The 24,189-nt window shown below is 39.1% G+C and overlaps 1 protein-coding gene across 4 annotated transcripts in view; it reads left to right on the top strand.

The window, feature by feature from the left end:
- Window positions 1-24,189, top strand: part of dpysl2b (dihydropyrimidinase like 2b) — a 50,494-nt gene that overhangs the window by 11,981 nt on the left and 14,324 nt on the right. For 3 of the 4 annotated variants that reach the window (XM_042508789.1, XM_042508790.1, XM_042508788.1), the window contains 6 exons: window positions 15,234-15,322; window positions 15,493-15,677; window positions 19,758-19,922; window positions 20,977-21,038; window positions 23,200-23,280; window positions 23,523-23,591. In XM_042508789.1, coding sequence (XP_042364723.1) covers window positions 15,234-15,322; window positions 15,493-15,677; window positions 19,758-19,922; window positions 20,977-21,038; window positions 23,200-23,280; window positions 23,523-23,591 — 651 coding nt within the window. Of the gene's footprint in view, window positions 1-1,125; window positions 1,408-15,233; window positions 15,323-15,492; window positions 15,678-19,757; window positions 19,923-20,976; window positions 21,039-23,199; window positions 23,281-23,522; window positions 23,592-24,189 lie in introns of those variants that run through there. The other variant, XM_042508791.1, reaches the window with a different exon arrangement.

Raw genomic sequence — 24,189 nt, 5'->3', positions numbered from 1 at the left:
ATCATTCTGTGAACTTCAGCACAATATAACAGAATAGATTTTAACATGATTAATGCTTGTTATGCCAAATTCCACCTCTAACTATGTTATGTAACTTTAAAAAAATAACATCAGACAATTGTTTGCCTTGTTTTAGACAGCAGAAGTTAAGTTTAGCCATCCTCAACATTTTTGTTTTTTTTTTAAATGATGGAGACAGTTGTAGAATAACTAAATACAAAACACAATGTAGGCCCTACTGTCTTGGTCAAATTATTGTTTTGTAATTTTGTTTTCAGAAATGAAAATATGTCTGTATAATACAAGTTAACATAAATCCAGCATATTTAGGCAAAGATAAATTGACCCCTTAGGGAAAAAAACAAACAAAAAACTATATTATGAACATGACAAAATGAAAATGTTTTGTACATGTTCATTTTGTCAATAAAAAAAATCAGTTTGTGATATTGGCAGAAATCAGCGTGTTTGCTGATTCAGATATTTAATTTTAAAGCCTATATCGGCTGATGATGTGCAGATATTACAGTGGATCCCAAATTTATTATGAAGTAAACTTTTTTTCAGTCTGATTTTTACTTAAACAAGAGTAATTGGGGTAAACAGCCTCATATTCAACTCAGAAGACTCATAGGTTTCTTCTCAGGCTTCTGCAGTGTATGGAGAATAATTTCCATCAGTGCAAGTTACTTTTACTCAATATTATATAAAAATCAAAGTTTTCTTCGCCTCCTATGCAGTTTTCTCTGACCCTAACAAGTTTAACTTACTGTCTTTGGTCCCATTTTAAAACTATCTTGGAACTCTCTGAATCACCAATAAATAGTGATTCAAGAAAACAGCTGACATTAAGTTTTTGGAAGCAAGAAACAGGTGAAATGATCAGATGAGATTTAATTTATCCTAATAAACTTTAGATTTTGATGACAGCACAAGTCGAGTTAAGATGGCTGCTGGGTGTTTCTCCACTTGTTCACTTGGTGCACTCTCCTCACTAATCCGAGGAGAGCAATTGATGGCATTAGTGGCTTTTTCCTGTCAATGGAGCAGGGCGAGGCTCTGCGCATGCTCCGTGGGGTTCTTTTATGGGAAGAGGCTCTCGGGCAGGCGGTCCCTCCCACCTCCTCCTCCCCTCCTCCCTCTTGTCTGACTCCGTCTGGGAAGGAGAGGTTTGCTGCATCGGCGGAGACCGGGGAGGCTGCCAGGACGCGAGTTGAGAGTTAGTTTTGGTTTTTAACATTTGTGGCCTCCGGGAGGATCAGCTGCGAGCTTCTTCTTCTCCGCCATCCTCGTGTCGATCCCGCGAGCAACCCGCACATCCCGTCGTATTGATTGGCGCAGCGCGAGACGAACCAACCGGTGAAGATGTCTGGCTATCAGGGCAAGAAGAACATCCCCCGCATCACAGTGAGTGCTGAGATGTCTTTCAAAAAAAGTTAAAGTAGATGAGAGAATACGCAGCTGGGTGTCCGGTGTGTGGTCGCGTGGGCCTGCGGGTGCAGGACGTCACCGGGGCGGCGTGGTGCCTGGACCGCTGCGCCCCTCCACAACTCAAATCTGAAGGATACGAGTGCTTTCTTTGAATGCATTTAGCAGATGCATTTTGGTTTTATTGTGAAAATCAGCTTCACAGACACAGATTGCACGTTAGGATCGATAAATCAATGTGGCCACAGAGGTTGTAAATGTCTTTTTTTTTTTGCAGCATCTTTGCGACAAGTGCTCCTTTCCAATAAAACCGACCCCTGAGAGTTTTTATTGCTGCTGCAGACTCTCACTCCAGTCTTGCAGTCTTTGTGCATGGTTTGCATGACAGTTGAGATTTCACGCCGGTGCTCTTTGTTACACGGTGTGTCTGGTCGCCGGTGGTATCACTGCACACCAACTGGTTGGGACAAATGCTTCCCTGCATCCGCTTACTACCCGGCTGAATTATTCCCAAGCTCTGCTTTCATATTACTAAAACTGTCCTTTGAATTTTATTTTTAGATTTGCAGAAGCATTCAAGGGCACGTTAATGGTGTTGGGCAGATTATTTCCCTGAATTCATAGCGGAGCTGCAGGGATGGTGGTGCTGGTTCAATGGAAAGTAGAGAATAGGGAGGGGAAGGGAGGGGAGACAGGGGAAGGGAGGGGACGGTGGGTCCTATTTCCTTCCATGTTTCTCTCTCAGTGGTGTGATGAAGGGAAGATGCATGCAGGCAGAGCTGATCAGGAAGGAGGTCACCGTCTTTGCATGCTGAAGTGAAGTAATTGGGTTAAATAGTCAAAGATGGCTCAGAAGATGCAGAACAAAAAGACATTTGGAGGGAGCTGTGTGTCTTATTTTGGGCTCTTGATACAAACATGGGCCAATGCTTTGTGCAGATAGACAGATGTATTACTTCTCATTATCAAACAGCCCTACAAGGGACAGACTAAGGGGTTGAAGTACTCAAATGGGCCCAAATCTATATAGCACTGACTAAATGTATGTCCCGTGTGCCGAATTTGGACCACTGCTGACCAGCTTCTAATTGACACTAATTCAACCCATTGGGATTTTTCTTTTTCAACTTTCAGTACTTTTATACAAGAAATGCAGCTTAAGGTCATAATATGAACTGAGTGCTTCACATGACAATAGATATAATAGACATAAAACAGGCCAACAAGGCAGTTAAGTTTAAAAGGACATTGAAATACAGTTTAAAAACAAAATATATGTAATTAAAACAGAGTATGCAGAGGGAATCACAGCTTAATATTAGCATTGTATTGTTTAGCCATAAAACCATAAATAATTAAATCAAGTAAGATACAACATTTTAAACTAATTGCAGCAGTGTGAAGTGTAAAAAGAAAGAGTTTCAGGCCCATATTAGGAAATACAATATGATAAGATGTACTTTATTGTCCCCACAGGGAAATTTGTCTTGCACTCAGATGCTGTAGCCATAAATGCCTTTACAAGTCAAAATCAAAGCCTGTTAAATGCTAGAGTGAACAGATACATTTTTAGCTTTCTTTTTAGGTAGTGTGTTCCATAGCTTCGGGGTGTAATTGGAGAGTTCGTTTGAAAAAGAGATTTTTTTTTTTTTTCATTTTTTTTAAGAGTCAGGGGAGGATCCTTCAAATCCCACAACAGAGGTACAGGCTAAGCCCCCGATGTCCTCAGATCCTAGCATCTTGGCAAGTATGAGTGAGGACAGCAAATACTGACAGGTTAAAAACAGGCATTTAATTTAATATATTGCATAAAAAAATATTATTAATATTTGTTTATTAAGTGGCCCCTGGTCTCCTGTCATTTTGAAAAGTGGCTCCTGAACAAAGCAGCTTGAGTGTCCCTGCTATGATCTGTGTTAAGTAACTGATGTTAATATTTCAGTCAGTTCAGTTACAAATCCTGCTGTAAAAAATCAAATCTATTCACTATAATAATCAGAGTGATAACATGATGTATGTGGGGCGGTGGCTGCTAGAGAGCACGTGGGGCCTTTTAGGCCCCTGTGCTCAGGAGCCCTGGCTGAACATGGTGTAAGACAGGGCAGTCAAAGTGACCAACAACTCATCTCAGATCAGACTTTGACTCCAGGTTCATATTCATTCAGACGTCCTTAAATGGAATCACTATTCTTCAAAGATACATGTCAGCGTCTCTGTGGAAACAGAGAGAGAGAGAGAGAGGGTTGTTGTGGGTAACTGTCGGCTGCAGAGACTTGCAGAGGAGCTGATGTGCACATCTGCTGAGTCACAGCAATGTTTTCTGCAGTCTTGCATGTCAAAAAGTTTGATTGGCATGTCGAGTTTGCTGCCAGGAGGTGAATATAAAAGAAAAGAACACACTAACGTTATATAAAAGGTGTTGCATGTTTGTTGGTCCAGTGGGAGCAATGCATTAAACGCTGTTTTCCACTTTATAAATGCAAGGACTTGCTGCTTCTCTTTTTGACGTGATTAAAAGTTGAATATTTGTGGGTTTTGTAATTTTAGTTGTGCAATCTGAAGATGCCACTTTGAAATAGCTGCATCCCTGCTATGCAAACAACTATAAGAAGAGCTGTTAAACCAAACTGACATTCGTCTAAACTAATGAAAAATACAAAAAATATGACATATTGGAAATGCAGAAAACTAATCAAGAGAAAATTCTCACCTTTAGTTGAATTTAAGCTTGAATTTATTTGTATATTTTGTTTGTTTTTATTGTTTATCGAGACAAAGAATGCTAAAATGTGATTATGATATCATGACTTAGAATAATTCAAAACATATTTTGGCCTGCGTTGATATCATGGTGTCCTTGGTGAAAACAGGCAACCTCACAGGTGAATCACTTCCCCCTCGACTCTCTGGAGAGTGCTCGAGGCGCAGCAGCCAGTTGGTGGAGAGATCAGAGGATTAGCAGGGGTTGTAGTCCAACAGTGATTAAGTCAGACCTGAGAGGATCCACTGCCTATTCTTAAACAGTGCATGAAAGAAAAAGTCAGTCAAGGACAGATTTTAAATGTTTTTTTCTTGAGAATTAAAAAACTCTGTTGCATGAGATAGCTGCTCTCTCAGTGACTTTGTGGATTTATTTTCTCCATATGGTTCTGGGCCGGAAGTGCTTCTGCAACCGCTGGGCGTCCGTGTGAAGAGTGGATGAGCTTATTAATCCAAACAGATGCTTGAGAGGAAATGAATGAGGTTTAATTTAATCAGAACTACATAAGTCTGCAGCATTGACAAAGGAACTCTGTGTGTTTCATGTTGTTCTGCATAACTAATTAAATTATGAGTTTAGATCATAATGCTGAATCTGAGCGTTTCATCCCTCCATCTCCGCCCATTAGGGGTGGTGTCCGTATAACAGCAGATCTAACTGGTTTGTTGTGGACAGATGGAGTCGGCCGGGTCAGCTGCACAGGCAGGGACGTACTTAAGGCAGAACTCATCAAATATGAATGAACCTCAACAAGTTCACCACCTGGGTGCAGAGCTTATGTGACTCACGCCTGTTCTCCAAATCTCAGATGCATAAACCAGAGTGAGTTAAAAGGTGCATGTCAACAAATAAACAAATGATTTTATTATAATTTCATGTCACGATTATCATCGCCAAAATAACTGTGATTCTCGATAATATCCTGATAATCATCAAAATAAGCTCAAAAGTCTGACAATGGCTCCAAAACACGCTGAAATCACGTTTTTACAGAAACAACTATTTCTATGCATTACAGATTTGACACACATCTTTTTTTTTTTTTTGTGAAAAACAAACAGTGTTAATTAGCCAAGCTTTTCAACTATTTGGAACAGCATCATATTGTTTAATGTAAAAGCTGTCAGTGCTTGATCAAGATCTTTTGCATTTTATGATGTTGGTGTAAATGCAGCCTGTTTTTACAGAGTCCCTTTTATTGTGCTTCTCCATCAGTCTCTGTGGGTGCTGCTGGAGATGATGATCGCAATTATGCCAATAATGGAAATTCACCACGGTCAACAAAAAATGCCAGCTTAGGTATTTTTCAACCTATTTCCCCATGCTTTTTGTGTTTAAGTGGATAATAATGTCTGAAATTGGTCCAGTATTGAGCGAGAACGGGGCCTTTGTGCCCCGTCACTTTATAAAGTGTTTGTTTTTGCCTCTTACAGGCTCAGATTGTTATTCCCAATGTCTGACAACATCAGTAAAAGGATCCCTACAAATATAGACCGGTTAAAGTGTAAAATTCTTTGGTTAAATCAGAAACAGCTCCAAAATTGCCACAGGCAAATCCACCTCTCTTTTTAAATTAACAGTAATTGAAGCGACATATTTTCTGTCTGGGTTTATTTCAACTAAACCAGAGTTGGAGATTGTTGAAACAGCGGAAAGACAATCTAGGACAGTTTTTGTGAGTTTTAATTCGTTTTTGTTGGCTTTGAATTAAATGTGTTTTACGCTGATAAAATTACTGTCCATGGTGATATCTTAAATCACTTGTTTTGTCTGATATTCAGTTTTAGATATTCAGTTTCCAGATTTCAGTTCAACAACCTTGATCATGAGCTATTTAAGCCAGGATAATGTTATTAGGTCTGCTATTTTTCTGGGTTTTGCATCACTGTAAATTGAATATATTTAGATTTTAGACAGTTTAGTTGGTCTAACAACTGATCTGGAGATGGTGCATTGGACTCTGGAAACTTGTGATGGGTATTTTTCACATATTTTTGGAATTTTAAAGGCTAAACTACTCAATACCTTATAAATGATCAACATATGTAAAAAATAGTTAAATGTATTATTAATATTAATAAATAAGAAGAATATGCAGCCTCAAATGATAATAAACAGAAAAAAACTGTACATCTTGACATATGTGAAGCATGAGCCAGAGAATGTTTGGCACTTTTTCTTGATAAATAAGCTAAATGATTAATGGAAGAGCAGTGTGTATTGGCTTGCTTTGCAGCAAAGAGAAGGATATAAATAAATAAAAGAAAAGTAAAAAACAAAGCCGATGTCTCAGCAAAGTAAATGCAGCTTTAATGTCCATGTTCAAGGAAGGTAAAAATAGACGGAGGCTATAATAAGACTGTCCTGGATTAGAGTCTCTGTGACTACAATCCTCAGCGGATGAGAGATCATTCGGCAGTCTGTTAGTATACCTGTAGTACAGTAGTTGTCCCCGGTGGCAGAACAGCGTGTGTGTATAGTTTTCCTTCAGGTCGCCTCAGTCTGTTCACGCTGTTATCTCACAGTGCACAGCAGCCGGGGGCTCTGTGTGCTCACACAACGCACGCCGCTGCTCTCCAAATCACCCACCCACTGGCTGAACCTTGCTTTCACGCTCAATCTGATCCTGAATTCCCCCATTCATAAAGCCAAAAGTCAGAGAGAATACGCAACCTGGGAGTGTGTCTGCGTGTGTACAGAAAGTGAACTTTTTTTATTAATCAGAACCTGAACAAAGGAGAATATTGTTGATCTGAAACAGGATCGTGTTGCCTCCAGCTGCGTGATATCCTCAATGAACTGCGGAAAGAGGTCAATGAGTGGATTTTTAATGGTGAAGGAGAGAATTTAAGTTGAAGAGAGCTTTGAAAGGGACTTTTCAACCCCAAATTAAAAATCCATATGTTTCCTTTTACCTGTGGTGCTATTAACCCTTAAATTGTGCAAATTTAAATTGAGAATATAAGATATGCCTAATGGAAACATGCCAATTAAAAAACAAAAAGGTTTGTAGCTAGCATGAGGTGGCATTTTAGGGGATTCAAAAAAGCCATATTTCGCAAATATAGAGAATAAATATCACTACAGGTAAGAAGATAGATATGTATTTTATATTTCAGGGTGAGCTCTTCATTTGAAGGGGATTTTTCAGGATAATGAGAGAATTGAAGGAAACTTTTTAAGGTTTTTTTTTTTAATTTAAGAAATGTTTTAGGGACCAGCACCTGTATAGCCTGCTCTGTGAGTTGGTCGATCCACAGTAATTTCTCCTTCCTTTGTCCGAGGAGGTGAAATTGGGCATGGAGGTCACCGCTATTGCATAGTGTGTTTGTTCATAGTCCAAATGTCAATTTAAGTGACTTTTTCAGTCAAAAAGAGGATTTAGGTGAGCTTTAATAGGTAAAAAGACAGAGGTGAAAGGAAAATGTTACAGTCAAAGAAAATGTTATTAAGTATAGTTCACACTCGAAGGGGATTTTAAGTGATTTTTTTATTTTATTTATCAGATTCAAATGAAAGTCATATCGTCATCCTCTTGAGCTTCTAGCTATAGATTTCTTTGCTGATATGAACCCTCAAACATCGGTCACACTCTCACAATATTTCTTAAAAACACACACATCACTGTCAGATCAACTTTCATTCCCAGTTTATGACATATTTTGCAAACCAAGGCGTTGAGTTACACGTTTATCCAGTCTAATTCCCTTTTGGCTGGTTATTTTGAAAAAGCAAGGTTTTTTTTTCAAATTTTAAAAAAGAATGAATACTAGTGAACATGTGTTGTTACAGCAGTTGTCTGAAAAACGAATTTTGCATCAGGCTGGTTTTTTAATAATCCAGAACACACACATAAATCATAGCGCTGAATGTCTGACCTGGCAGAGTTCTCCACCTGACTCCACAAATGTTCCCAGGATATTTTCCATTTGGACAACAACACACGATGTTGCCGGGTTACGTCTGACACTGGCAGACGATTTCATAGCACCCAAATGGATTTTGTCCTGATTTCATGGAACTTTTTCCCTCTGTTGCGCGTTTTTAGTTTTCACCTGTGTGGCTTTGTTTGTACAAAACATGCATTCAGTAATGGTAGCTCACAGGAGTCATATGATACAACTGATTGATCTGACATGCAGTAAGAGAGAAACAATCAATATTTCCAGAGTCCATGATCAGTCTGTTTATCTTTTACTCTGCAGCCTTTGGCATTGGGTTTATAACTGCTATAATCCACTTTTTATACTGAGAATTTTCACCTGAATCACCAGCTCTACAGAGAGATTTAGCATCTGTGTTTAAGATGAATCTCAGCGCTCTCTCACACAAAGAGCTTTGATTAATCTGCTGCAGAGGACCAAACAGCAGACATAGACAACTAATAACTACCTTGAGAAGAAAGTGGTGCATTTACCATTTCAATAAAACAATGCCAAAGAGAGAAGGGAAGTCTCAATCAGGTTTTTTTTTTCTTTTTGCTCCTGAGCCTGATTTGAGTCATTTAAAAGCACCATTATGCAACTTATTGTCAATTGTTTAGTGTTGTTTCCAAGTCATTAAATACCGCTTTGGATTGGTGCTTCAGTCCGCCCATCCAAACACGTTGGTTTTTGATGAACTGGGAATGGGACTCAACAATAAATGAAAAGTTGCGTAATGTTGCTTTAGTATTGATTAGCTGCCGATACTGATTCCCAATCTGATGCCTCCATTTTCATTGATAATACAGCTGCACAGTGCACACTTCAAGTACATTAAAGTTAGTCAGATCTTTATTTGCTTGACAACTAAATAGCTCTGCAGTACAATAATAAGTAACAGGCAGACACACACATGAATAAAAAAAGACTTTGTGATTAAGTAAAGAACTTAAAAATAGGACTCTACATTACAAGTAGCTGAGAAAACGCTACCATAAGTTATGCAACACCAGAGGCAGAATAAAACCAATAAATAGAAAGATAAAATGAATAAGTAAACAAATAGATAAAATGACAGTAGAGTGGTGACCCGCAGTAAGGAGATGTTATAGAGACATTCACCAGAGACTGCTGCTCCTTTAAGAAGCAGAGTTGAGAGTTGAGAGAAGGGGATTCTGGGAAATGGAGTTTCAGGGTTGTTGATAAGCCTTTCCGGACAGTTTACTGTGAGTTTGTCCTGAGCTTGTGTTATTGCTGTTTTGAAGTGAGAGACTTTTTTTTGTCAACCTTAGCCATCTGTTTGTACCTTACGTGTCACTTTTCTGGCTAAAGAAATCATGCTAACCTGGATATTGCTCTTTGCTAGCACGAGAGGACCCTTGATTATTGTTTACATGAATCAAATTAATTCAGTTTCATTTCCTCTCCACATTTTCCCTCGTGGTCATGCAAGCCATCCCCTGCAAAGCCTCTGCCCCCTCAGGGAGGGGCATGCCCCAGTTTTATAAGAAACAGGATGTTTTATTTGAGGAATTTCGAGGTGATGAGGTCGACATGGGGGCTTGAAAACAGAGTTTATGCTCAGATGCTACATTTCGTCTTGCTTGTATGACATTTACATTAGCGGGGTTACGTATTGTAGTGTGGAATGAAAACACAGCAGTTCACTGACAGTGAGCCCATTGAGCTCCGTCCACATCCTGTTTGTGAGAGGTTCCCATGAAGGAAAGGTCACTGTCAAGTTTGGCTCCGAGCCAGTACAATCAGACACACTCTCCAACCCCCGTGAGCTCCAAAACAATCAGAGGATTATACAGTCTGGATTCAGGGCGAGTAATTGTTCGGCTAATTTCCCGTCTTTTTTAGCATTCTGCAGCTGAAGCTAAAAACTGAACCCTTTAAGACACCTTTGTAGTTTCCAAACCATCTTCCTCTCCCACACTGAGCAACCCAAAAACGATTAATTGTTTCTGAAGAGATCATTTTACTTCTCAGTGCTGGCTCGAGCAGTTTTGGTTCTGCGAGTGTCGACTCAACAACCCCAAGTCTCTGGGCGAACTCCAGTGAGTAATGTGATAATGACAGTCATGATGAGGCACATGATGTAACGGCATATTTCAAAGCAGTTGTTGGGCTGGAGCGAGGCCAGCCGCTCCACCAGAGCAGTGTGCTGCGCATAGATCGAAGATTACCACATGATCTATTTGCATTAGTTCCATCAGCGCTGTCAGAGCGTCGCCACACCTTTCAGATGACAACTGCGTAGCATTTTCCAGACCTGCTGCAGTCAGCTGAAGTCCTCAAGTGTGTGTGTGTGCTGTGAGTGTTTGTGAGTCTTCCTCCCCCTGTTGAAAAGCTTGTGTGCAGCTGCCAGCATAATAAGTCAAAAAATGGAGGATATGACTGTATGACACATGCATGCCATTGTCTGGTTACTGTACAGCTGTGAGAACAAAAGACATTAGATAAGATGCACTTTTTTGCAGCCCTTCACTCAGATAGTTCTGCAGCTGTTTTATATTTTAAAAAAACACTTTCTTTTTTAAAATAAATTGCAAAACATTTAACATTTTGAAGCCTAAACTAACTAACTAACTAAACTTGCTATGATATATTTCAAGTTATTTTTTTTGTTTCAAAAGCAGATTTCAGGAGCTTTGGATGAATATGACCTTTACATTTCTGCTGTATTTCAATGATGAAGCCCGAATTCAAGGCTTCATAGGTTCAAAGAGGAAGTGCTCCAATTTTTCACATCAAAGTCTGTTTACAGTTCATGGGGAGTATGAAGTTGTTTAAAGCCTTTTGGGCGCAGTCTGATAAATTACCTCGAGTGATGTTTTTGACCGATTAAACTGTTGGCCGTCAAATTGCATCATGGTTTTAAAGGAGGAGAAAAGATGTTCAAAATAAAAAAGAAGATCTCTCTGGTTCTGCTGCATCCATTATGAGTCGGATAGTAGGAGCGTTTACATGGACCCTAATAATCCACTCATAATCAGAATGATAGACCAGACAGAACTGAATCAGAACCATCTGAATCAGAGGAGACTGGCCATATTCGGTCCGAATTTTCAATCGTGTTGAGAGGGATGGAGGACACCTTTGATAATCTGTTCAAGAGTAAAATCTGATCGTTTCTTTCTGGTTGGAATAAAAATATTCTTTCTGTGCATGTTTGCTGCACGTGGGGGTAACATTTGGTGACGTAGCTTGCCACACACAATATGCCGCAACTGCTGTTTCTACAAGCTTCCTTCTGCTGATTTTGACAGAAAATCGTTCATAAATTCAAAAAATATTTAGCGCTCTGTTACTGCTACGTTCTTATGGCTTTCATTATGTAACAGCAGCTTTATGCAGCGTTGTTGTTGCTAAAGGCTGCAATGACGCAAACTTGCCAATCCTAGGATAGCGAAGGAATGACTCACTCTACTCTCCTAATGAGTGGCTTGTTCTTGTTGCCTTTGTTGGTTGGATTAGTTCGGTTTAGGTAAGAGGAGTGGGATTGGTTAGGATAAGAATATCAGGGTAAGCCAATCAGACGCAGAGTGAGACAGAGAAAGGCGAGCCATTTCTTCACCATCCAAGGATTCAAATTTGGCGGTCATTACAGTCATCCTTTGCTACAGGTTTGCCTGCATATGAGATGTTTACAGAATATTGGTAAACTGTAACTTCTACAATGGGAGGTGTTTAGCGTATGTCTGTAGTTTGGTTCTGCAGAATAACACTGGTTACACTTACTTGCTACTAAACTGTATAAACTGGCAGTACCACTTCAGCTCCTTCTGTACTTTATGTATTAAATGAATTTCATTTTTTGTATAAAGTTGGGGAAAAAAACTTTTTTTAATGTTATATTCCCTACGGATTAGACCTCTGCACAAGTCAGAAAGTTATATTCCGATTAAAAGCTTTGGGGCGTGAAAATCTTACTGAATCACTTTGTTTATTATCCATGTGAACAGTTTAATGGGAATTTCTAATCATGATCATTTATCTATCAGATTTAAGAAATGTAACTGCAGCTAATGTCAAATTAGTGGAGTACATTTGCAACTTTTTTTAAAAAATTAAGGAATCTGTTGTTTTTCTGACTAACCATCTGCTCTATAAAACATCAGAAAATATTCAAAAATGACAACTTCCTGGAGCCCAATGTGACATCTTCCAATCCTTCTTTTAACTGAATCAACAGTGCAGAACTCATATTCAGTGTACAGTAATATGAAACAGAAAAGCAACAAATCCTCACATTTTGGAAGCTTAAACCAGAAAGGCTGTGCTTGATAGGGGATTGACTATCTAAATAGTTAAGACCAACCACAAAGATTAAAAGAATTCACCTTAAACAGATAAAAATAATGTCAGGTTTTATATGTCGTATGGGCCTGGTTGCTTCACAGCTTATGAAGTTTGCATCATGCACCAAAAACAAATTCCACCTGCTCCTGGTTGTGCATGCAAAGATTAATTTTATTCCTGTGGCTGAGTATTACCAGGAGTCTTGAAAGAATTAAAACAACATGTATTATTTGAAGAAGTTGTGCAGTGGTCAGCTGTATGTGTGCTGGTTCAGATGCAGGGCGGGGCTCTTGCTGGGAGCAGTTGTGTTTGGGGCCAGAGCTGCTGGCCGGGCTGCAGCGAGCGCCTCAAACAGAGCGGCCTTTGTTAGCCGGGGACGCTGGAGTCCTTGTGACCAGAGCTGCCACTCCCTTTTTGGACAGAGGACCCAAGCGAACGGGGTGGCCTGAGGGAGGGATAGGGGGCTCAGGGTGGAGGTGGAGACCCCCCCCCCCCCCCCCCTCCCCCTCCTCTCCTGCGCGGAGACAAGTGGCACAGCAGCAGGCATGGATGATTGATTACACAGTCTGTACTCTGATTGGTTCCCTCATGTCTGTCCCTGTGACAGCTCGACCACATGAGGAGGCTGGAGGGGTGTGTCTGGAGGCGGGCTCTGGTCTTTATTGTTGCGACAGTGAATAGTTTACCCCTCATTTTGTTGTTCAAGCAGAGCTGGATTAAGAAAGAGGAGCAGTGATGGACAGTTTCTGTTGTTGCTGCGAAACCTCTCCGAACAAGAGAGCTACAAGTTTGTTTTTTGTTGATTTTTATTTCATTAGCACATTAATTTATTTAATATAATATGCATAACAGTGCAAATGTACATTTTTAAGTACTGAAGAACTGCCACGACTACTAGCCAATAAACACTTTTGTGACCATTTTCTCCAAACACTTAAGACTTATTTTTAAGACAGATCACTCAAAGATACTGCTTACAACTGCTTTCAAAGTCAGACAGAATATCAGAGACAACAACTATAAAAATATATTAAATTTACACCACAAAAAAACCCCCCAAAAACCTCAGATGAATAAAAAAAATCATTCATTCACTTTGTTTTAACTGAACCATCATTGTTGCATGGAGAAAAGGGGTTTCTGTTGATTACCATTTCATTTATTTCTTACATAAAGGAATACATCATCCAGCGAATGACTATTTGTATATTAGTTACTCACCCCGCATTATGTTGAAATTGTGAAGAAAACAAATTTGTGAAGAAAACATTGCTTTTCCTGCATGCCACCGCTGAAAGAAGAATCCACAAACTGTAAAAAAAATCTTGATGAAATGAAGTAAAAGGTGTCCACATTTAACAACAGCAAAACTCTATCAAAACATCTGTTTACAGACTCTTAACACAACCCTGCAGTACAATATCCAGTTGTGTGTTCGAGACTTGCCAATCAATCAGACCTGTTTGATGGAGTTAAATCTACGCTCTCTTCAAAGCCAGACTTCATGAACAAATACAGTAATTTTACTTTGCTGAATGCAGGAGCTGCTGCTCTACCATTGCCTTGATTGTTCGTGTTTTTGTGTTATCAGAAATAAAGCTTTAAAGCATCAAAATCACACAATGTCACACACAAACTGTCTGATTGAGGCAGCAGTAGATCAGCAGCTCCTGTGTTCAGCAAGTTAAAATGACTGTTTTTGTCACTGAAGTCTGGTTTTGAAGAGAGAATCTATAAGATTCACTTTTCATTGAGTTCCCTGTCCAAAAGTGCTTTCTGTTTGGGAAGCACTGAACATAGGACTGAATAAATGAGCTTGATTATACAGAGGTTTTGATATAGTTTTGATATAGTTTTGCTGTTATTAAACATGGACCCCTATGACTTCAATTCAATTTTCTCCATTTTTGGATTCTTCGCTCACTGGAGGCATGCAAGAAAAATGTTTATATAAGAATTCACCATAACACAGGGTGAGTAATTGATACACAGATGGTCATTTTGGGGGTGAAGTATTCCTTTAACACAATGCAGTGGTAAACTTAGTCAATGTCACTTAGTAACATACAAAAACTCAGATTGCCAGACTTCTCAGATCCATCCCCGGGGTTTTATTTATCTCCTTTCTTCGCTTTTCCTTTTCTCCATCTTCTCTCGCTGCATCGTCTTTATCATCAATTCCTTTTGATTTAACCCCCTCTCCTCACATCATAAACAGTGTCATTATTTAAACATTCACACAGCAACCTGGTGCTGATCCAAACATCACAGCTCTGTTCTCTGTATCACCGCCTGTCTCCATCTTTGCATTTGATTGTTTCTAAGAGTGTGTGCAGTGTGTTTATGGTTTTCTCTTTCTGTGTGTGTGTGTGTGTGTGTGTGTGTGTGTGTGTGTGTGTGTGTGTGTGTTGTCTCATTTTGTGTGAAGATGAAGAAAGCCAGTATCAGTTGAAAGAAATTGCACGGCCATGTGTTCCTTATCAGCATGCATCCTAAAAAGGCCAAGCAGAGGCTGCGGCAGGTTTGGCGCGTTTATTTTGTGCTGCGAGTGCCAATCCACCCTTTTATGTGACATTTCCCAAAATGTCTTTCATCAAATGCACTTAATCCAGCATCCCGTGGAGCCAAATCGGATACTCGCCCTCATGAGCGTATTTTTATAGGCGCCTGTAAAACCCCAGAGCAGCCTGTGCATGTACAGGTCTGCAGTGTCCCGTTCCCACAGTACTACATGAGCTTTTTCTGGTGAAGTATCGAATGTGTTTAAATGTGGCGGAAATGTGCAGCAGCTAATAATCTCTGTTGTTTTCCAGAGTGACCGTCTCCTGATCAAAGGAGGGAAGATCGTGAACGATGACCAGTCCTTCTGTGCTGACATCTATATGGAGGATGGAGTCATCAAGTGAGTTTACTGTTTTTTTCGTCAAGCAGCTGACAGTAAAACCGAGTTTGTGTTTCATTTTGTAAGACATGCAAAGTACTTAAAAAGAATGTAACTATTAATGTGTAATTTTTATTTAGTTATAGATCTTTTCTTAGTTTTCCTTTTCTCTTTTTTTCCCCGTTCATCAGACAAATTGGGGAAAATCTCATTGTGCCCGGCGGGGTGAAAACCATTGATGCCCACGGCCGCATGTTGATGCCGGGCGGTATCGATGTGCACACACGTTTCCAGATGCCCGATCGAGGCATGACGTCCGCCGATGATTTCTACCAGGGCACCAAGGCCGCACTGGCTGGAGGCACCACCATGATCAGTAAGTTATCCAGTAGAAAGATTTGACTAAAGACTCCTGTGGATCAGTGTCTGTCTGAGTGCTTCCTGCGAGTTAATCTAAGCTCACCGAGGTGTTTCCAGTGCGCCCTCCCCTGCAGTGGTTCTTCACTCACTGATTGACTTTAATTGAAAATATCCTAATGAGAACAGGCAGGGGTCCAGGCCCGTTCATGACCGAGCCAAAATATTAAACCTTCCATCTGCTCTGAGGAGTCAGAGCCACGAGGAGCTGACTGCTGTTCACACTGAAGCACAAAGTCAGTTAATTTCCCTTTGGACACATAGATACTGAAGACTTGACATTGTTATTTAAACACCCAGGATGGATGCTCTTCCTCATGTATTTTATGGCTTCATATTGTGAGTTTGGTTTTCATTTGCATAATGTTTCATATAAATCTAGGGCTGTTTTTTTTCTGTGTGCAGTCAATTTGTTTAATTTCCTTCTGCTCTTATGGTTCAAAGTCACTTTGGTTAGGTCATCTTGAAAGTCTAAATCATTCTTCAAAGACAGGCTTTTTAGTTTTAGTGCACAACATAGCATCCACGAGCTCAGTGCTATTAGCTGCTGACTTGTTTGTGATGTATTCTTTTCATATCCCTATTTTGCTACTTGTATTTTATATCAGTATTTATGTTTTTGTATTATGTAACGCTGCACTTGCTGGGTTCTGATAGTCGGATTGATTTTGGATCCAGTTTCATGCCGGTAAAATTCCCAGATTTTTGAGTTTCATTTCTCTTCTTCTCTCTTTGAATATTACTTGTTAAATGATAAAGGTATTTATGACTTTATTTACTTAAAGGAGCTGTAGACATTAATATAGCAGCAAACAACGATGTGTAGATGTACCGGAGTAACTGAGAAGAAAGTTGTGCTCCTTCTGTTTGTGTTTTGATCTGAGTTTTTCTGTTCTTTGTTGTGGTAGACGATGCGGCCACGATTGCATGTTAGTGCATGTGAGTCTCTGTTGGTATCTCACTGGCTAGCCAAATGCTGTCACTCTTCATTGTGCTTATATGGCGGTTACGGCTGATAATGCCGTGCTGACTCACGGTGGCGGAGCGGCATAGTAGCAGAAGTGTATAGTCTAATTTATAGTTGGGCAATTTACACTTTTTATAAGTGTCACTTGACAGATTTTCGTATATTTGAAAGAAAAAAAAGTTGCTTAACACTTCTCTTTCCTTTTGTGCACCTGGAGACTTTTATGCCACAGACAATGTCATATTTTGTCACCCGATGTGATTGGCAGTGTTCCCATCATCACCATGGCGAGAGTAGATTAAAATCCACAGACTCCAACCTGCATTGAATGTCTGTCCACAGACGCATGTTAACACTGTTTACTTTGTTAGCTCTGTTTGCACTGTTAACTGCTGCCAGCCGGCTCAGCTACCTCAATGTTGAGACCCGTGTTTAGGCAATCCCAGCTCAGACTCTGAATCACGGATATGCTCTGGATGTCACATACATCTCCTTTTAAAATGGTTGAAACCTAAATAGATTTGATTAAAAAGAAAAGAAAATGTGTAACTAGATGTTGTTTATATAACTGTTCCCATCCCAAACAGTGGCTTGATTTAATTGTTGCGTTATATAAAAGAGACACAAGACTGTAATAATAAAAAACGTAATGTGATATAAAAAGAAAACAAAATTAAAGGAGGCTCCGGCCCTTCCTCTGCTGACTCAACAGCTGAACTCACCTCTCCCTCACAGTCGAACAAACACTCCCAGACAGCTCGTGCGTTGTTGTCACCTCGGACAAAACGCTGACCGCTGCAGGGTCAGGCAGGTCTGGAACTGGGATGTAATGTATGGCAGCCTGGTGACTGGAGTGTCAGCGGAGAGCACGCCAGAAATGAACAGATGTGACTCGCCAAGAATGGAAAGTGACGAAGACTGTTTGAGGTGTTATTTGAGTGGCCAGACAGAGATGAGTGTTCAGAATTTGTATTTGAATCAGATTTCCAAACACAGATTAAAGTTTCAACATAAAAATCAATATTAAACACAGTGCTCAATGTGGTCCGGACTTTAATATAATGGATCTGAGTCAAGTCTAGATATGTGTGAGCCCTCAGTCTGAACATAAAGATTCAAGGATTGAGGCAGTTAGAAACACATGACACAACAACATGAATTAGCTCCGAAATTATTAATTGATAAGTTACTTGATAGGAAATTAAGTATCAAATGCTTTGATGGTTGATTTATCGTGCAAGTCAAACAATAATGCCAAACACTGACTGGTTTCAGCTTCTCAGACATGAGTTGGTAAGGACTGGTAACCAAATGTAATTTCTAAAGCACATTTAAAACACTGCATCAGCTGACCAAAGTGCTATATGAAATAAAAGATAACACCAAATGCTGTTTAAAAGAACATGATAAAGTTTTAAACACACACATACACACATACCAAAAGAAAACAACAATAAACAGCAAAGTACATATAAAGGATTTTAGGCATGATAACAGATTGACGGATGAATGGGCCAAAAGGGCCAGAGAATAAAAATGTGTCTTTAGCTTGGATTTAAAAACAGAGATTGAAGGGGCTAATCTTGCGTCTAGCGTGGAGTCTGGCTGTAATCTTGGGACATAAAATAGAGATTTTTGATAAGATCTGGAGACTGAGTGCTAGTGAATAAGATTTGTGATGTGTTGGGACTTACTGTTAAGAGCCTTGAAAGCACTCAACAAGGTCTTTCCTTGAATTTGAAAGTGAACAAAAGCCAATGAAGAGAGACAAGTACTGTGTTGTGCTCACACTCTTTAGGATTTCTCAGCATCCTTGCAGCTTTATTTTGGACCATCTTTGGGTGAGTTAATGAATGTTGAGTCTGTAGTGAAGGTGAGATTTACTTTTTTTGTTTGTTGAAAGGAGAATATTGCCTTGAGTTTGGAAATTGTTTTTAGCTAGGAATAAAATAACCCTGATCTGTTTGTGAAGACAGAGCTCAGAATCAAATATAACATCAAGCTTTTTTGCATGTGATTTAACAGTTTGGGTGGGGAGTTTTTGCTTACTGGCGAGATGCCTTTTGGATTTTTGGTGACCAAAAACAACTTCTTCAGTTTATTTGTTTTGCTAAAGGAAATTATTTGCTTTCCAACCTTTAATGCCCTTTACACAGTTCACGAGAGGCTACGGGGAGTGTCTAGATTTCAGTGGGGGTTACAGCTGTGAATCATAAGCGTAGAAGTGGCAAGAGATGTTGTTCTTTCTAAAAATGTTTCCAAAAGGGAGCAGAATAAAACCAGGCCCAGGATGGAGCCCTGAGGGACCCCATAGGTGACAGAGGCAGAAGACGGGAAGAAAAACTGAACTACTAAATGTTGAATGTCCTATGACTACGATATGACTAAACCACTTAAGTACTGTACTCTTAGCACCAACCCACATGTTTGAGACATTTCAAAAGGATGTCATGATCCACAGCATCAAAGGCAGAGAGTGACAGATCATTTTGTCACCTTCAGGATTTGCTGGTAAATTAAATATCTTTGGTCTTACTAACTGAGGCAACATGAAAATGTCACCTTGGGCTCTGGAAAATTGTGAAGGCCCTGTTAATCCATTTTTTGAGGTTTTACAGTCTAAATAATAAATTACTTATTTGAAAGACTTGTTGACAGATGAAATGGATAAAAATAGTATTTTACATTCTTTCCTGACCGCGCTGAAGGACCACACATCAACAGATGAGGTCCGTTATATTCACTCATACTTGTCTAAAAAAGTAACATCTTCAAAAATAACATCTTGAGCTCATATAGTGTTTGTCTTTGTGTGGTGGAAACCATGAGCAGATGGAGCAGATGATGGTTTGCTCTTTGAGCTCTGGCTCTGGTTCGAACAAAGACAGGAGTCATGTATCTGGTAAACCTCAAAGATCAATAGCAAGTGGTCATTTGAGACAATATTTGGCCGCCAGCTGTGAACTACAGCCTGTATCGGTTTGTTTTAGACACATCATCATAATAATGTACAACAGCATCAAAACAGGTTTCACTCAATGTGTTTGACTTTCCGTGTGTTTGTGTTTCCAGTTGACCATGTGGTTCCTGAGCCTGGCGTTAGCCTCATGTCCGCCTTTGAGCAGTGGCGCGAGTGGGCCGACAGCAAGTCCTGCTGCGACTACTCGCTGCATGTCGACATCACCGAGTGGCACAAGGGCATCCAGGAGGAGATGGAGGCGCTGGTGAAGGATCACGGTACGAACACGTTGCAAACACAAAGTCACATTTATTCAAATCCATATGTGTCTTTAGTTTTACAGAGACTCCTGATTTTAAAAGATAAAAAATGTAGAGCCGCTAAAAGCAACTTTGGTAGTTAGGTTTATTAATTTTCAGTCACAGGGCTCCCATGGATCCTTAAAACGTCTCAAAAGGCATTGAATTCATTAATTTAAAAATAAGGCATTTATTGGTATCAACTTTCTAAAAGTCTTAAAAATGCAAAGACAAGGGAAGCAGGATTTTATAAAATTTCTTTTTTCATCAATTTCAAAATAGTTGGTAATTAAAAAAGTAATAATTTACCAAATCCATCTTCTCAAACTCTTTATGGTGGGTATTAAAGCAGTGGAATAATTCCACATACAGTGTGAAAAACACAAAATCAGTAACAAAACTCACAAATTTTTCCAATTCTGACCAGATCTAACTTTTTCACTAGACTAAAAATGTAATGTTTTATGTTAAAATAAACATTTTTGGCAAAATTCCGCTTAACTATCTGTAAGAAATAGTGGTTCATTGTTCATGTGGTTTTTTTTCCAATTTTGGTTACTGTGAAATTGTTATTTAATTTCATCCTGAGTGGCATTAAAAAAGTCTTTAGTGTTACATTTAATTTGCCTTAAGCTGTAAGAACCCTGAGTCGACACAGTTCGTTTAAAAGAGGAACAAGAGACATTGAGCTCAAATATTATGCATATTTTGTTGTTAGAAATTGGGCAATCTGTTATTTAAGACTGAATGTTTTACTGTTTCCCTGTTGTTTTTTTTCCTTATACTTTATTGTTAATAATTGCCCTGCTTAGGATCTTATCTCTAAGAAGCTTTATGCAGGTTTAAAACTTAGTACAGCACATTTTGAGATCATTTACTCAGCCTTGCAAAAATCTGGATTCATTCTGCAGTTTGTCCTCTTTTGACTTTCGTTATATCTTGATTAGATCACTTGAAGAGACTATATCACATGTCCCTAATCAGAGTGGTCTGTGATATTTTGGATATTTTTTCTGTCCTCTTGTGTTTTTAGGCGTCAACTCTTTCCTGGTCTATCTGGCTTATAAGGATATTTTCCAGCTTACTGATGCTCAGGTGGGGCTTCTTCTCTTCTCTTCTCTTTGTGACTTTATCCTTTGTCATAGCATGTATTCCTGAGAAACAGAAAATTTTGGATGCATTGATAACACATTTTTCATAGAGACGGTGAATACTATATTAAAGGTCAAATGAAACCTGGAGGGAGTTTAGCGTTCAGATCCAGATTCAGAATACTTGATTGATTCCTTTGGGGCAAAATTTGGAAACGTCACTGTCTAATATTATATATAGACATAAGAAATTGTCAGAAAATAGAAATAAGAATGCAAAAAATAAAGGTTAAATTAATGAATAAAAAGAACAAACTTTAAAAGAACAAGCATTATTTTACAATATATAATGATATATAACACAATATATACATGTGTAAGTACATGGAAAATAAAATATAAGAAAGAGATACATTGTATAACAAATAGAAATGTATAAAACACGTACAAAGATGTGGATTGTTCAATGTTTGGATCAAAGACTATAAAATAATACTCATAATCTTGGCCCTATTGTGAGGCAGCTTCTAATACACTAAATCTAATTGAGCCCTTTAACTTGAAACTTGCTGCTACACATGAATCCAAATCAAATCTTTACAAATTACACTCATCCTAATGGTTAGATGCGTAACATGAGATATAAAACGTGACAGCAAACAATACGCACAAGATGTTGCTGTTTCCTGCAGAAGCAATAGCTGGTTTTGCCACAAAAACAAATAAATCAAATTTGTTTACCATTGTCAGAGAGCGCACAGCCACAACAGCAATTATTGCAAAAGCAAGTTTGAAAAGCAGGCAAAGACCGGGAGCAACAATAAGCTGGACATTATAACATCATAGAAGTCATATAACAGCCTTGATTTTGGCTCTTGCCCTCTTGCTACGGTGAGTGTTACAGTGTGAGACTGTTTGTCTTGGCGCCACTTCGTGCTCATCATCAGTGTTTTTTCTCTCGGGATAGTGAGTGCATAATGATAGCCATGACTCTGTCCAAGTCTCTGTCTGAGTCATGGTTAAAATGAATTAATTCCACTTGAAAGCTGTTTTGAAACAGATCCGTGTTGGTCTTCGCACCTGTGTGAGGAATGAGTTTCTCTCCCCTGTCAAACTTTGACGGCTCTTTATTGTTGCATGTTTGGCAGCTGGGAGGTGATGACTCACTCAACACGTCAGTTTTTCTTCAGTCCGTGAAGTCATTGCACTGCTTAATAAACAATCGGGGTGGGAGACTCTCATACTGTGTGAAAATCAGGACCCATGTTTCATTTCACCACAAAAGAATCCTGAGTCACTGAGGATATGATTATTGTCTGGTTGATTTTGACATGTTTTGCGTGATATAATTAAAGTATTAATGTTAATATAGTATGTCTGATTATGACTACAGTGTCATGCTGTCATGCTGACTCAGGCTGGTATAATGTTTGCCATGTTCAATGTTCACCATTTTTGTTTTGCCTATTAGTATGCTAACATTTGCTAATTGCCACGGTTATAGGTTTTGTCCAACAACTAGGGGGGCACTTTAAGCAGGGGGTCCTCCTCCAGGAAACTTTGAGCATCAAACCCTTCATTCACCACATTTTTGTAATTTTTTATGCATGAATTTGTGCATTTTTTGCATCAAATTATGTAGGAAATATCATACACCCATGCACAGTAGCTGCATCATTTTCTGTTTTATACCAGATTAAAACAATTTGTTTTGAGGTTGCATACTGCCATGTCCTACTTTACCAAAGACATTGTTGCGTCCTTTGCTACTTTCATATTTTTTGTCAGGGGGTAAAAAAATGAACATTCATAAAATGCAACAATGCACATTTAAATATTAAGGGGAGCATGTCCATTGAATTTTCACAAAATCTATGCCTATGCTAATTGGCACTAAACACAAAGTACAGCTGAGGCTGATGGGAATTTCATTTTTTCTTGCAGGTATTTAGTCATCAACCAAATTATTGGTGCTGATGGACAGATAAAAAATTAAGGGCACACCAAAGATATTACAATTCATCATGAGAGAAAAAAGTCTCCCAGAAAAAAAACACACATTTCACAGGCTTTCAGCAGGCTGGTATAGTGGTTAGGTTTGTGTTGACACAAAAAGTTGCATTTGTGCATCAGAAATGATAACTGTGTCTCCCTCTTTGCTGCAGGTGTACGAGGTGTTCAGTGTGATCCGCGATCTGGGAGCCATTGCCCAGGTGCACGCTGAGAATGGAGACATTGTAGCTGAGGTACGACATGTCACACCTGTATAAGAGACAGGATCTGATGTGAATATGCGCATAATTTCCTGCTTAATGTTGCCTTTAATATTGACATCCAAATGGGAAATAAAGGTCGAGGATTTGAGTGTCTCAAGGCACTGCTTGTCGCCAAAACGTTCACTGCCAAGGCTGGTCGTGTGGAAGATGCGTGCACCTGCACATGACTCAACATCTCCCATTTCCACTGTGTTTTGTTTGTGTGTGTTTAGGAGCAGCACAGGATCCTGGAGCAGGGGATCACTGGGCCCGAGGGACACGTGTTGAGCCATCCTGAGGAGGTAAGACAGAGTCTCAGTGCTGAGGACACTGACTGACCTGTTTTGGTTTTGGTTTAAAAGCTGGTTTGACTTTGTGAAGTGAGAAATTCGTTCATCTTTGAAATATACTTCCAGAAGTCACTGACCTTTCCAACCATCACAGCTGTTGGTGTTTCATTATTTGACAGTTTTACACTGAAGCCGGGGGTTTCTCGCTGCCTTGAAAAACACTTAAACATCCTCTTCAGACTCACCTTTATATGTTTCATGTGAATATTCCTGCCGGGAAGCTCACAGGCATGACACATAAAAGCACATCCTTTATATAAATCATTATCACCCAAGAACATCCAGATGTGGCAACAAAGTAGAGAATAAAATTTAAAGTATGCCTCATGGCAGCTGTGTGTATCGCTTAAACTTCTGTTTTATTGATTAAAAACATGTCATTTATTATTATTGTTATTGGTAGTAGTAGTAGTAGTTGTAATAATAATAACAATAATAATAAATGACATGTTTATAATAATAATAATAATAATATATATATATTTAATATAATAATAATAATAATAATAATAACAGTAGTAGTGGTAATATTTCTTTCTGTGTTCATGTT

Source organism: Plectropomus leopardus, chromosome 20 (genome assembly GCF_008729295.1).
Source record: "Plectropomus leopardus isolate mb chromosome 20, YSFRI_Pleo_2.0, whole genome shotgun sequence".
Lineage (NCBI taxonomy): Eukaryota > Metazoa > Chordata > Actinopteri > Perciformes > Serranidae > Plectropomus > Plectropomus leopardus.
The sequence above is the reverse complement of the archived record's forward strand: the minus strand, read 5'-3'. Positions and strand labels throughout refer to the sequence as shown.